The following is a 13,160-nucleotide window of genomic DNA, read 5'->3' as shown; positions in this document are numbered from 1 at the left end:
TAGAATGAGGCTCAAGTCAAGTGTTTTAGTAGAGTCTAGATAAATACTCCCAAGTCGTCTTACAACTGGGTCACCATCACATCTAGCAAGACTTGGCATCAAGCTAAAGAAGCTTGATCCCTCCGTTTCAACTCGCATCATTGAAACACGCTCCCCACAAAAGACTAACCCTTTAATCCCAAGCTCAACCATGTCGTCGAGTTTCACATCCCCAAAATAGTCCCGAAGTTCCACGGAATAAAACAGCGACATTAAAAGTCCGCCAATAATGGCCTCCAGCTACTCTTGGCGTGGTTAACTGGCTAGGGGAGGAAATAAAACTGGGGACCTTGAGCCTAACTGATAAAAAGATTTAGGTAACTTAGGATAAATTTAGGATGAGTTTAGGATACCTTTTATAGAGTTTATTTTATCACCCTAAACTTAGGTCTTGTGTTTTTTTGCTCCCTAAGGACTAGGTCGCGATACGGCCTGTCTCAGGTTTCAAGTTAACAAAACAGAACCATTGTTTTCTGGAAGATTTCTAGGAGGAGATCTTCCCCCCCGCTTACGGTAAAGCCTGCGAGACAACAAGTTGGCTGAGATAAATATACCAATGCCTTCCCACTAACTCTCCTCTTTATTCCATTTTCTGCTCTTCATTCGTTCGTTTCTTGTTCTTTTTTTCCCACATTCTTTTTTTCCCTCATCTTCAACATGAAGTCTCTCTCTCTCCTTTCCGTGGCCGTCGCCGCGCTGGCCTCCAACGTTTCCGCCGCCGGCGTAACCGGCACCCCCGAGGGCTTCGCCTCCGAAGTCACAGGCGGCGGTAGCGCCGAGGGCGCGTACCCCAAGTCAACCGATGAGCTGGTCTCTATGCTTGGCGACTCTACCACGCGCGTCATCCTTCTCGACCAGGAGTTCGACTTTACCGGTACCGAGGGCACTGCGTCCGAGCAGGGCTGTGCTCCTTGGGGTACGGGCTCGGGCTGCCAGACGGCTATCAACAAGGATGATTGGTGTAACAACTATCAGCCTGATGCCCCCAAGGTCGACGTTAGCTACGATAAGGCGGGCTTGAACCCGATTGTTGTCAACTCGGATAAGTCGATTGTTGGTGTTGGTGCGAATGGTGTTATCAAGGGCAAGGGTCTTTATATTAAGGGGACGAAGAATATTATTATTCAGAACATCCATATTACTGAACTGAACCCTCAGTATGTTTGGGGCGGAGACGCTATTACCCTTGATGGAGCGGATCTTGTTTGGATCGATCACGTCACGACGTCCAACATTGGCCGACAGCACATCGTTCTTGGCACCAATGCTGATAACCGAGTCTCCATCACCAACAACCACATCAACGGCGAGAGCCAGTGGTCTGCTACTTGTGACGGACACCAGTACTGGTCCATGTACTTTACCGGTTCCAGCGACGTGAGTTCCAAGCCTGAACCATCTCCACTCTCAGTATCGATGCTAACAATAACCAGATGATCACCATGAAGAACAACTACATCACCAAGACCTCCGGCCGCGCCCCCAAGGTCGCTGGAAACACCGTCCTCCACGCCGTCAACAACTACTGGTCCGACAACTCTGGCCACGCCTTCGAGACCAGCGACCAAGCCAAGATTCTCGCCGAGGGCAACCTCTTCCAGGACGTCAAGGCCGCTATCGAGGAGGGATCCACCGGCGCCATCTTTGCCAGCCCTGATGCTTCCGCCAACGCTGCTTGCTCCAGCGGTGTCGGTCACGTCTGCGAGGTTAACCAGTACGACAACTCTGGTTCTCTGTCTGGTACCGATTCTAGCTTCTTTAGCTCTTTCAGCGGCAAGGCTGCTGAGGCTAAGCCTGTGTCTTCCATCACTGGTCTTGCTGCCAGTGCTGGCTTCGGAACTATCTAAGTACCGGTGGCTTTGACGAGGTATTGATGACCTCTTGGATCACTGGATGGTGGAGATGTTGCTTTCGATGTATATAATCTCGAACTTTCGAGCTTCTATTGGCCGGAGGTATATAGAGACATGAGTTAATATAGAGACTTTAGTTTCAACATGTTTGAATTCGCAAGTGATCCGAGACCATTTAAGGGAAGTTTTGTGGTCAATCCCGAGCTCTCATTCTGGGTATCACTATCCAAACAACGACCGCAAATTATTCTCCTCCATGACATCAATCCAATGCACACTCGCAGCCCCTGTCTTCTCCTTATCATACTCGTTCCAAATCGTCTGCACCAATGTCTTCGCCACAACAATCGGTCTCGGCGGCAGCAAAGCCTCTAACGCATCTAGTCTCCCAACGATAAAACATCTCGCCTCCACAATCTTCATCCGCGACTCCGTAGCAGTAGTTGTAGACAATCGCTCGATATCTTCGTCTGCTTGGATGAGTTGACCGATGTAATCTGATAACCCACAATGCTCTGTGCTTCCAAGATCGAAAGGCGTTGGTGTCGTGAGAGGAGCTTGTGTTTCGGGATTTGAGGTTGTGTCGGAGGGTTCGAAGCGTAGACCGGTGCTGGCGGTGATGCAGAGAAGGGGCTGGGTCATTTTACTACCTGAGTCGGCGGGGAGTTGTTCAATCAACTTTGTTAGACGGAGACTTAGTGGTGTGATGCACTCTTCCCATGGGATGTGTGCGTCTGCTGGACCGGAGAGGTTATCCGGCAATCTCAGAAGCACCAGTTCTGGAAAGGTTTGGTAGATATGGATAAGGCCAGCGAGACGATACGCCTCAGCGACGTTGACTAGATGACGGCATGGTGTTTTCTGATCTCCCGTCTCGGTGTTCGCTGGTGCTGACTCAAAGTCCAAACCCAAGAGCTTTTCTTCCAACGTTTTAGCTTCTTCAATCATGTTTAGTGTAGTAGCGTGATCGCGCGTCGCAAAAGGTCCAGGGTGTTTAACGTGATATCGATAATTACGACACAGTCTCAACGTCTGTGTCAGAAGTCTTGATACTGTATTTGAAACGCCGGTCCATGGATGCGGCATGTCGTCGACGACAGGTTCGGTTGGTAGCGCTGTTGGATATTCATCTGCGCTGATATCCTCGACTTCTTCTGCTTCGTATGTGATGTAGGGGTTCGTGTCTGAAACGACAGAGAGGAGTAGCTCGCAGTACGTCCAGCTTTTGTTGAAGATGTTTAGTAATTTTCGCTCTTCCTCTGAAAGACGTCGTTTCTGCTTGTTTATTCGGTGAAGAAGGGCTTTTGCTTCTCTAAGAAATGGTATACCCAATTGCGTCGCGTTTAGCCAACAGATACTAGTGCCTATGCAGAACAGCCCATAAATCAGACCCATGGGTACAGTATCGAGGTTCGGGGATGATTTGACGACGCGAAGTTCCGCCTCGATAACATCAGTGGCATTCTTCATCATAGCAATAGAAGTCTTCTTCATATGCGGCATCTTGGATGAGAGATACGCCGAAGACATGCTCTGCAAACTGGTCGATACAGCTTCCGAAGTTGACCATAGAGTTGTTGCTAGCATGCGATTCGAGTTTGTCGGTGAGTCATACTGCGACCATAAAGAGCAGATATCGCGAAACCAGTATTCAACGAGTTGGGTTGAGAGATCTGTTATCGGTGGAGGAACGAATAATGTTGAGAAGTTTTGCTGAACTGGGTACAGAGTGAGGTCGGTGCTTGTATCGGAAAAGGTATCAAATGTCGGTGTCGCTAGATCCAGCGCGTCCGGCGTCCATTCAAACTCTGACATCGGAAGGCCTTCAACAGGAAGATCAAGCGGGAATTGAGAAATGAAATCATCTGCTGGACTCGTTTCAGATTCCACAAGCTGAGGATCTTGTTGAGCCTCCAAAGGCTGTGTGTTGAGCATGAATTCACCAAAAACTCCCTGGTTCGCATCGTTGGAGCTGTACACTGAACCAGCGGTGGTGAACGATGCAGTAGATGCAGTATCTAGTTGTCGTTTTGGCGGCCTACCGCGACGCTTCTTGGTGCCGCAGGATTGCTTTGGCGACGTTCGAAATTTATGCTCAGCGAGTTCAGCTGGTTTTTCATGCTTGGTAGACCATCTCAGACCGCGCTGATATCCTCCGCACTGAACACCTCGCGATATACAAACCTGGCATTCAGGCTTTGCTTCATCGCATTTCAGCTATTCCTTATCAGTCGCGCTCATCCGGCATTCGGAAATCGACTTACGTGTTTGGTCCGGCAGGTCAAGCATCCGGATCTCGATCTGACGGGGAGCTTCCGTTTGGCGGTGGACCTGGCACTTGATTCGGGCTCCTCCATGGTGAGTTTGTTTAAGCTTGCGCAGGGTTTGAGCAAGTTTATGGGGCAGGGTGAGATGAGGGAAACCGTGCTCAGTGATTGATGATAAGAAGTGAAGCGAAAGTGAACTGGGCTTCCCCGCAGAAGTTAGAGGGCGCGGTGATAAGATTGGTTTAGCGGGAGCCGCGGAATTGGTAAGCTAGATTGTGATTTGCTGGAGACGGATTTGCAACTCCGCAAGACCGACAGGTTACGTCGTATTGAAGACGGTTCAAGTGTTGGTAGGGCTCGGCATTTGATCACTGACACTACAGTATGATATCTTGAGTTGTCACAGTCGGATTGGGTCACCATCGAGATGATTTTGTTCCGGTACAGTTCCGAGGAGGGCAAAGCTACGGATAACAATGTGTTACTGTACTTGTTAGTCAGTGGTGATAAGCGTATTCGCTAGATCAGGCGGAGACATCCGCTAGGACAGCTGGAATTTGGTGAGCCAATGAAGACACTGCGCTTCCGCTAACCCAACTCAACAGCTCTCGGCACGAGATGCATGCGATGCCGATTGTTGGAGATGGCTATTTGGGGGCAGTTTCATCATAAAAATTCATTCAAGTCATTAAATGTAAGCTATATAATGCCCCTTGTGGTACAGCCCATCACTCCGTTGGACTCTCAACCTTCTTCTCTTCCATCGCCAACTCATCCGTCGCTTCGGCAAGGTCCGGTCTTTCTCCAAGAATCGCATCGAGATCCTGTCACAATCATCAGCAATATTCCCAGAGAGCGTGAAAAGAAACTTACCGGGCCCTGGAATGTCTTCTTTCCGTACAAGACCCAGTATCCCGTTAAGAAAATGGCAAAGATGCCAATGACAGCCGAGACGTAATCTGACTCTGTTGTTAGCATATGATTAGGGGAAGAGAGGCTGGGAGACGTACTCATTAAACTGGCGTCGACTGGAAGAACAGGCGGGAAGCAGAAGAACTACGCACATGTTAGCTTGGTAGTGTTGGTGGAGAGTATGGCTTACAATTGATGTGATGAAGACGTAAAGAACAGCAACGTAATTGATGATCAACCCTCGAACCTTTCCAAACCTCCAGGGTGTATCCGCGCTCTGGAATCTCGTCAAAGTATCGCGGCCTCGAATAATAAGCGTCGCAACCGGAATAGCATACGACATGTTCAACAAGATCGTACAGCTTGAAATGAACGCATTGAACGCAACAGTCGGTCCCAGGTACAACAGTCCAAAGATCGCGTTGAACACCCAAGTTAGAACAATAGTTCTGATGGGCACTTCCCATCTGGGATGGATATGGCTAAAGTACTCGTGATACAGCGTACCTTTATCGCGAGCCATAGCGTATAGGAGTCGGGAGGCGCTGGTGATCGAGCCGTTGGTTCCGTGGATGAAGCAGATTGCTAACATGAGCGTGAGGAATGTCGTGCCGGCGCGGCTACCAGTCGCTTGTAGGATGAGCTCGACGATGGGCATGCCTGTTGATGTCGCGACGATGCCGGAGAGGTCGGTGAGGCAGAAGAGCATAACGAGGATGAATATTGTTCCGCTGCTTTCGTTAGCATATACCCTGCTTTGTAAGAGGGAGACCTACGTTGTTCCTCCGACACCAACAGCATATACCATCGCTAAAGGCGCATCCCTCGACGGCGTCGGCATCTCCTCCGTCATGTGCAGCACAGCATCATATCCAATAAGTGACAGCGCAGACTGCAAAAGTCCTAAGATCCATGCTATTCCGTCGTTCCAGCCTGTTTCGTTCGCAAATGTCGCAAAGACGAATTCGGGGTCGGTTTTATCGGATGTCGAAAGAAGGACGACGCTGGCGACGAAAACACTAAGAATGGACCAGTAGACTACAAAGTCAGTTGGAACTCGCAGTTGGGAATTTGGAGGACTTACGGGCGAGATTGTTCCAGGCACCTAAGATTCGGTTACCGAAGGCCATGGAGAGAGTGCCGAATGTGAGGACGGCCATGAAGATTAGGTACGTCTTCCATGCTGCAACGACGTAGTTTCCATTGGACGCCACGACGCATGCTGCCGATATGAATTGTGCTATAAATGTCAATTTTCGTACTCTCAATCGCGTAGTATCACAAACCTGCAAAGAAACCCTCGGTCGTCACGAGAGTCAGCCATCCAAAAATGTTAATGTATCCAACCGCAAAACTCTGCTTTTGTTAACATTATCCCAGAAATCGCGTATCACGAAACTCACCATGACCTTCCTCCACTTCTCAGAAGTCAACGCCCACTGGAAATGATACTGCCCACCAGCAGTCGGCCAAATCGCCGCCAACTCACCCAAACTAGCCGCCAGGGCAAAATTACACAAGACACAGAAAATAAAGCCATACAAGAAAGCCACAGATCCTCCAGAAGGAAGAACGATGGAAAGACTTCCCGCTAGGCAGATCCACGTACTGGAATTCACATCAGAACATGATTTGGATGGAGAGATTGGGAGAGACACACTTGAGAATGGCAAAGGTCATGGCTACCATCGTGATCTTTGATAGGCGAGGCCGTAGATGGCCTTCGCCTTGGGAATTATGTGTAACTTCTGTCATTGTGATGTTTTGGATGAGAGCTATTCACTAAAACATGGCAATTCTTGAGAATGAAGAGCTAGGCGTTCGACTTGTATATGCCACGAGTCGGCGAACCTAAAGATTGCGGGGAAATGCCCCCCTTCAAAGCATAAGATCAACGGTTAAACATAAGGCAGTGCTAGGTACTGTTTATTGGCAGTAGTATGACGCTGATCCAACGACTTGATAGGTAGATTTCCGAGAAAGCTACACCCGCATCATCGATATGGCTTAGAGCTTCAAGCAGTGTCAACTCAAAACGTAATACCCCAGATTCTCTTGCGCCCGCAAGCAAGGTGTTCCAGACCGGCACGATCTCAAGTCTCAGAGGCGTTACGCGAAACTCAACAAATTCGGTGGTGAAGAAGGAATATCAGACTAAAATTACCGCTTTGAGGTTAGTTTTTTCGGTCGAGCCCCCGCAGTACAGAGTTCCAGCCGTGGAAGCCCTGATACTGTGATTCGTGCGATTTGTCACAAGGCATATGGGTTTTGATTGGGGCTTGCTTTTGTTGGAGCGATGGTTGGGTGAGATTGGGTGAGGTTGAGCGTGCATATCTGAAATGGGTAATTTCTGCCATGATCTACGGGCAGGTGATGATGGAACTGGTAATAATTGTCTAGACAAGACAGATTTGATAGTGAAGGATCGGTATCCGGCTTGGTATGTCCTTGGCTGGATCGTAAATCTGATCGTGGGATGATAAAATCCGGGGTAATGTGGATCTTGGTGTTTGTTATGATACCGATGGACAAATGCTTGTATATCTCTAACCCAGAGTTCCCATCCCCAATGATTTGCTTGTTTTATTCTCTGTCTGTATTCAAAGTTACGTGCTACATCACCTCATCTCTTCTTTATATCCCTATATGACTAAAGGTCGTGCAATAGGGATCATTAACTATTAGCTCTCATCATTCATGCCTCTGATACCTCTGACATTTGTATCAATATGCTTAAACGCTTAGTGGGATACTTGCGTGTGTCACATGTGCCAAGAATGGGAGGCTGTTCATTAGTGACCAGTACTTCATGCCCACTCTTGATATCCTCTCCGGGAGCTCTACCCGAACGTCCCTTGCGCTAACTAGTAGAGTGTGGGTCAGACGTTCTACTCAGTTGTCTCCTTAGCACTGTATGATCCTCACTCCGCTTATTATCACCATATTCTTGCGTATCAACATCCTCATGCTCCAGGGTCTATATTATACGGACCCTGGAACTTCCTTCAACCTCAACATACTCTTCACAAGGTATGTCTTGCCTGCTCTGTGGCCCTCTGCCCGTGAGTGTTTGATATTCATCATCTTTAGGGCAATGCTCGTCGACAAGCCCACATCGCTTAAAAGTCCCATGCTGTCCAGTCACAGGTCTAAGAACTAAATATGTAGCGGAAAGATAGTCCACTGAAGATGAAGAGCGCATCTTATTCGGTTGGATGATGTATATGCCAAGGTGAAGTACGTAGTACAGGCCACACTGCAGGCCGTTGACATCGAACCTGCGGATCGTGACGTGACGCTTAGAAATCTCTTTCACGTCGTCCTCTCTGCGCAGAACCAGACCCGCCTTGTGATCAACAATCTGTACGCGGCCCATATTACCTTGGATCAGGATGTGACCACAAGTAACTGGTCCTGTCGGATCACTGCCGCTAGGAGTGGTCGAGATGTCGATGATCTCTGAGTGAGGAGTAAAATATCCGGGCGGATTTGCCCAAAATATGGGGCCATCAATTGATGCCCATGACCAACTCGGAGCTCTGTATTGCGGCCTTGGGTTCTTGGTAGTGCATGAATACCACGCAAGCTGGCGAACAAGATCGCTGTTGTTCCAAAGACCAGCTAGGTATTCCGGATTTCCGAGATGCGGCTGTAGCCATTTTGCGATACCGGATAAGGCGGGCAATCGATCATTGGATTTTGTCATGTCGCGAGAAGTGTAGTGCGTAATGAGACCTGACCAAAGCTCGAATGGATCTGGACCAATGCGACTTGCATTTACGTTCACGTCTCGGCTCAACAGACATTTCGCATTACCAAGGTCCTCTGCAAACTTCAATTTTCCATCGTGTCTAATGGAGTTAGGAAGGCCATCAGGAAATACTTCACAAGCGCAGAGATGATCGCACTCCCAGAAGACCTGGCTCTTGGCAAAGTGAATCGTTCTCTTTGACATCAGCCACTCTTGGTATACCCACGCACGCTGTATAACTGTCAGAATCTCGCAAAAAGGAGCTTGTTACATAGAATGTGGAAATCCCTCACCGTCTGTAAAGGAGAGCGGTTGACTTCCTTCAGGAATAGGTCCTCGTCAGCAAAGAGGTCAACGACGTCCCCTCACACGCTCTTCACGACACACTGGCCGTACAATCCCTGGCATTTGAAGAACAGGCCTCCAATGCTGTCTCGTGGCGCTGCTGCGGCAAGGTTACAATCTGCCTCGGTGTATACTCTATGCATCAGAGCTGCTTCTCTGGCCCAATCTCCCGGATCATTTTGCACGATGCATAAACTTGCTATCCAGAGATAACGATAGCCCAGGTTTCTCGTTGCAGCGATGGCGTCTTGGAATGTTTGTGGTAGATTGGTGATGCCACTATACAGACTTTGCAGATTCTCTTTCGTGGCACAGGTCAGCTGCTTCTTCCCCCAGCAGTGGCTGAGCGTTAGGTAAGGGCCCTGTGATGGGCTGGCAGCTGTCTCAATGAGCCGTAGCGTGCTTATCGATGCGAGGTGTCCCAGATCGAGTAGTCGAGTTGGGTACCATTGCCCTGTGACAGCAGTCCGGAGACCGCCGTCCAGGTGTTTTTGTTTACATTGACTGATCCAATACCTCATCAGACTCCAAGCAGCACGTGATTCGCTGGAGGGATTCCCTTGTAACGATACAGGGCTAGCCAGAGAGCCAGGGTCGACATCCAACTGAACAAGAATGGCATCTTTTGGCTCTCGGGGTGGTCCTTCCGACGGTTTCGTTGACGCATTGAACTCTAAAGAGATTCCGACACCTGGGTATCCATGAGAAATAGCGAGTTTTGTCCATATCAGGAAAGCATCGAAAGCCTCATCCATAGGCCAGGCTGTGTTCTTAAGAATCACTGGAGCAAGCTTCTCAAGGTGAGCAGCGAGGCCAGGTGGAAGCGCATCGTGCAGCAATGTACAGACATTACAGCCTTGTTCAACCGCCTGCATCCAGTCTCGATGGGGTAAGATGGTGACTTTTGGAACTTGCGAGCGAGGGGTCGCTCTTGGCAGCCGTCCAGGCAAAAGACTCTTTGCAAACGCTACACAGGTTCATGTTAAAGTACGAATGCGCTCGGTGCCGTAATTGCTAATGAAGCACCGTATTTGCTGATAGATGTATGAAATGAGATGAGTATTCTAGTGGAAGAACCTTTGTCGTTTGTCATAAACCCAACATGATGTGATATGACACGTGGTGCCATAGGATTTATGCACCTCAAATTGGCTCTGACCCGTGTGGTTTTGGCCTTCTTATATACCAAACATGATCAATAACGTCATTTTACTAAGAACAGCAACCAAGGTTGTGGGATGCTTTAGTTATGGCTTCTTCTCTTGACGAATGTAGAAAACATAGCCTGCATTTTCGGCTTGGACAACAGCAATCCACAGCAAGTTCTTCGGAACTTGACCGGTCTGGTGGTCTAGTGGTATGATTCTCGCTTAGGGAAAACCCTACAGCATTGCTTGCGAGAGGTCCCGGGTTCAATCCCCGGCCAGACCCTTTCTTTTGCTCTGTGCACGTCCTCACGATGTTTGCTTTTTGCGCTGGTGTTGTGGAGACGTGTCTTTTTTCTTCGCCGTGGTGGGTTTGGTGGGGCACCGCGGATAGAACTGTTACCCTGCACTTCACTCACGGAACGAATTTATTTAATCCCTTTCCAGGGACCTCTGACTAAATATGCATTATGACACTTAAGCACGGAATTACTGTTCTTGCTCTCTGGTCAGTTGCAACGCGTTTTCAACGTTATCGTTGAACGGCTCCTGTTGAAACGTCCTTCCATGTTACTCCTCGCAGCACGATGATCACAGAGAGCCGAATGTAGAGATCATGAGAAAGCCAGGAATGAGATAGAACAAGCCTCTTGAGCGTCACATATCCAAGCAAGGTAGGGTCAATGATTGCATTCACAGATGTTGGTTGATCATTAGCAAGCTTGTTCACGCCGTCTAGCTTCAAGCGACGTCATTTGCTTGGCTAAGTTATGAAGGGTCCAAGGGACCACGATTGTGCCTGACTTGCAAAGGTCATCACTCCATTATGATTTGCTGATCTACCAGGGCCACTAGGAACTGACGTACTGATTGCCGAGACAAAAATGTCCGGATCTGTCGATGGACCCTCTCAATCTTGATTGTCGGGGCTTTGGGCATGATCGGCAAGCCACAGTATCTCTTCGCGGTAACTTCATACCAGCCCCAAACTGTAAACCTTTAAATTCATAGCAGATATTATTGCAAGAACGCAATTCGCGTCAGCGGCTCTAGGTTGATCGTTGGTTCAGCATAAACACTATGTCATCTCATGATATGATGGTTGACTGATCAGAAGATCGACAATATGACGATAACTTCAACTGTCGCATGAGGCAAATCCGAACTTTATTCTGAATATCTAGGCCGAGAGGAATTTTATAAATGTCTGTGAGTCGCCCTCTGATGGATCGGCATGTTCATACCGAGCCCGAACAAAACTGCCTATTCTACTGTGCAAAACACCATCATGAAAGTCTTCTTCATCGCCGCCGTAGCTCTTCTGGGCAGCTCTTTCGCCGCACCAGCTACAGATATAGCCCTAGTCAAGAAATCATCTCACCTTGTCGACACCATTCCCTACGATGGTCTCCCCAGCGTCAAAGTCGACCTCGACGCTCTCCGCGCTGAGCAGAAAGCAGGACAAACTGGGACTACTAATTTAAAGGTCAAGCGGTCCTCTAAAGCTAAGCCAAAGAAGAAGACATCAAAGAAACCGTCTGCCAAGGCGTCGGTCAAGAAGACCAAGTCTGGAAAGAAGCCCAAGACTACTCATTCAAAGAGATTGCTCAAGTCTTCATCGACCGGCTTCAAGAACGGTCAGGATCTTGTTGATTCCTTGGATAGTCTTGTTGCTCAGATCACTGCGCGCGGTGACAGAATCAGTATGTATCATACTGTTCATAAGATCATGTTAGAATACTTGCTAACACTATTAGACGGAACACTCCTTAGAGTTCAGGCCGGAACAGAAACTCGCCAAAAAGGCACCACCGACGCCCTCAAAGAAATCATCCAAATCCGCGCCGCAGTCTCTGGCGCCCTAACCAGACTCTCCACCACAAAAAAACTCAAACTCACCAGCGATCAACGCGCCGACGTCCTCAATCTCGTCGAAGAACTTATCCAAGAAGTCCTCGACATCGTCAACGACCTCCTCAAGACTCTCGGTCTGAAGCTTAGCCTCAAAGCATCGCTTAATCCCCTTATGAATATGCTGAGCGACTTCCTAGGCGGTCTGGCAGTGACTGATGGCAAACTTACGCCAGAGTTGCGCCAGCGCTTGGGGGATCTGATTAGAGCTCAGGTTAACGGTGATGATACGCCGGGTTTTGATGCGCTTGGTAGTGGGATTGAGAATCCGCTTTTGCGTCTTCATGGGTCTCTGAAGACTAGTGCTGGATCGAACTAGTGCAGCAGGGTTACTGTCATTCGTTTAAGTACCGGGATGTTGATAGCGGGAGTTTGACTTTCTATGGCGTTGGGTATTTGGTCTCTGTTGATTCTGTTATCATACCGCTCCTTTAGCGATCGCCTATAGTTGTAACAATACTAGGATTCCATACTAGCTCTCCAATGTTAACATCATATCACTACACGCGGCTCTTCGCTTCGGACACCATTCCCAATTCTTCTATAGCTCGCGTTCGGTTATAACTAGCCAAGCCCTCTATTCCCGCTTCTTCAATCGGAGCCAAGCCGTACGCACGAACCCAGCCCCTTCGTAAACGCAACCAACAGGCGGTGAAGCTCCTCACCCCACGGATATACGGGACCCTGATGATTGGCGTATCACATCTTATCCATTTAGAGTATACTATACATATTCTGCGGAGTAATTCTTCATGATTACCCCAGAAATATGTCAGCAATGCCCAGGGGTTACTATCGACATGGGGAGCCTGATAAGAGTTCCATTTTCGGGATGTGATCGTCGTATCAGACGATAAACTTCTCCCGGCTCGGAGCATATGCGTACGCGAAACTCTGAAAGTGTTTGAATTCAGGAGAATAAATAAGCTTCCATGGA

At 48.6% G+C, this 13,160-nt stretch overlaps 5 protein-coding genes across 5 annotated transcripts; 2 read left to right on the top strand and 3 right to left on the bottom strand.

Moving 5' to 3' along the window:
* Positions 1-696: 696 nt before the first annotated feature.
* On the top strand, positions 697-1,886 carry FTJAE_4092 (pectin lyase precursor; the record flags this gene model as incomplete). Its single annotated transcript, XM_037350461.1, has 2 exons — positions 697-1,416; positions 1,473-1,886. The coding sequence occupies 2 exons, from the start codon at positions 697-699 to the stop codon at positions 1,884-1,886; spliced, it is 1,134 nt and encodes a 377-aa protein (XP_037208772.1).
* Positions 1,887-2,114: 228 nt separating this feature from the next.
* FTJAE_4091 (transcriptional regulatory) lies at positions 2,115-4,249 on the bottom strand (the record flags this gene model as incomplete). The annotated part of the gene is made up of 2 exons (XM_037350460.1): positions 2,115-4,109; positions 4,157-4,249. The coding sequence occupies 2 exons, from the start codon at positions 4,247-4,249 to the stop codon at positions 2,115-2,117; spliced, it is 2,088 nt and encodes a 695-aa protein (XP_037208771.1).
* A 638-nt stretch (positions 4,250-4,887) lies between these two features.
* Positions 4,888-6,826, bottom strand: FTJAE_4090 (HNM1-choline permease; the record flags this gene model as incomplete). Its single annotated transcript, XM_037350459.1, has 9 exons — positions 4,888-4,983; positions 5,033-5,118; positions 5,170-5,215; positions 5,262-5,802; positions 5,848-6,109; positions 6,156-6,311; positions 6,358-6,427; positions 6,475-6,679; positions 6,732-6,826. The coding sequence occupies 9 exons, from the start codon at positions 6,824-6,826 to the stop codon at positions 4,888-4,890; spliced, it is 1,557 nt and encodes a 518-aa protein (XP_037208770.1).
* Positions 6,827-8,048: 1,222 nt separating this feature from the next.
* FTJAE_4089 (heterokaryon incompatibility protein) lies at positions 8,049-10,042 on the bottom strand (the record flags this gene model as incomplete). The annotated part of the gene is made up of 2 exons (XM_037350457.1): positions 8,049-9,053; positions 9,194-10,042. 2 exons carry the CDS (start codon positions 10,040-10,042, stop codon positions 8,049-8,051), a joined length of 1,854 nt encoding a protein of 617 aa, XP_037208769.1.
* Positions 10,043-11,600: 1,558 nt separating this feature from the next.
* On the top strand, positions 11,601-12,542 carry FTJAE_4088 (uncharacterized protein; the record flags this gene model as incomplete). Its single annotated transcript, XM_037350456.1, has 2 exons — positions 11,601-12,015; positions 12,070-12,542. 2 exons carry the CDS (start codon positions 11,601-11,603, stop codon positions 12,540-12,542), a joined length of 888 nt encoding a protein of 295 aa, XP_037208768.1.
* Positions 12,543-13,160: the final 618 nt, after the last annotated feature.

The sequence above is a fragment of the Fusarium tjaetaba genome, assembly GCF_013396195.1.
Source record: "Fusarium tjaetaba strain NRRL 66243 chromosome Unknown NRRL66243_c0000077, whole genome shotgun sequence".
In the NCBI taxonomy this organism is placed as follows: domain Eukaryota; kingdom Fungi; phylum Ascomycota; class Sordariomycetes; order Hypocreales; family Nectriaceae; genus Fusarium; species Fusarium tjaetaba.
Note: the sequence above shows the minus strand (reverse complement) of the source record. Positions and strands in the feature narration are given on the sequence as shown.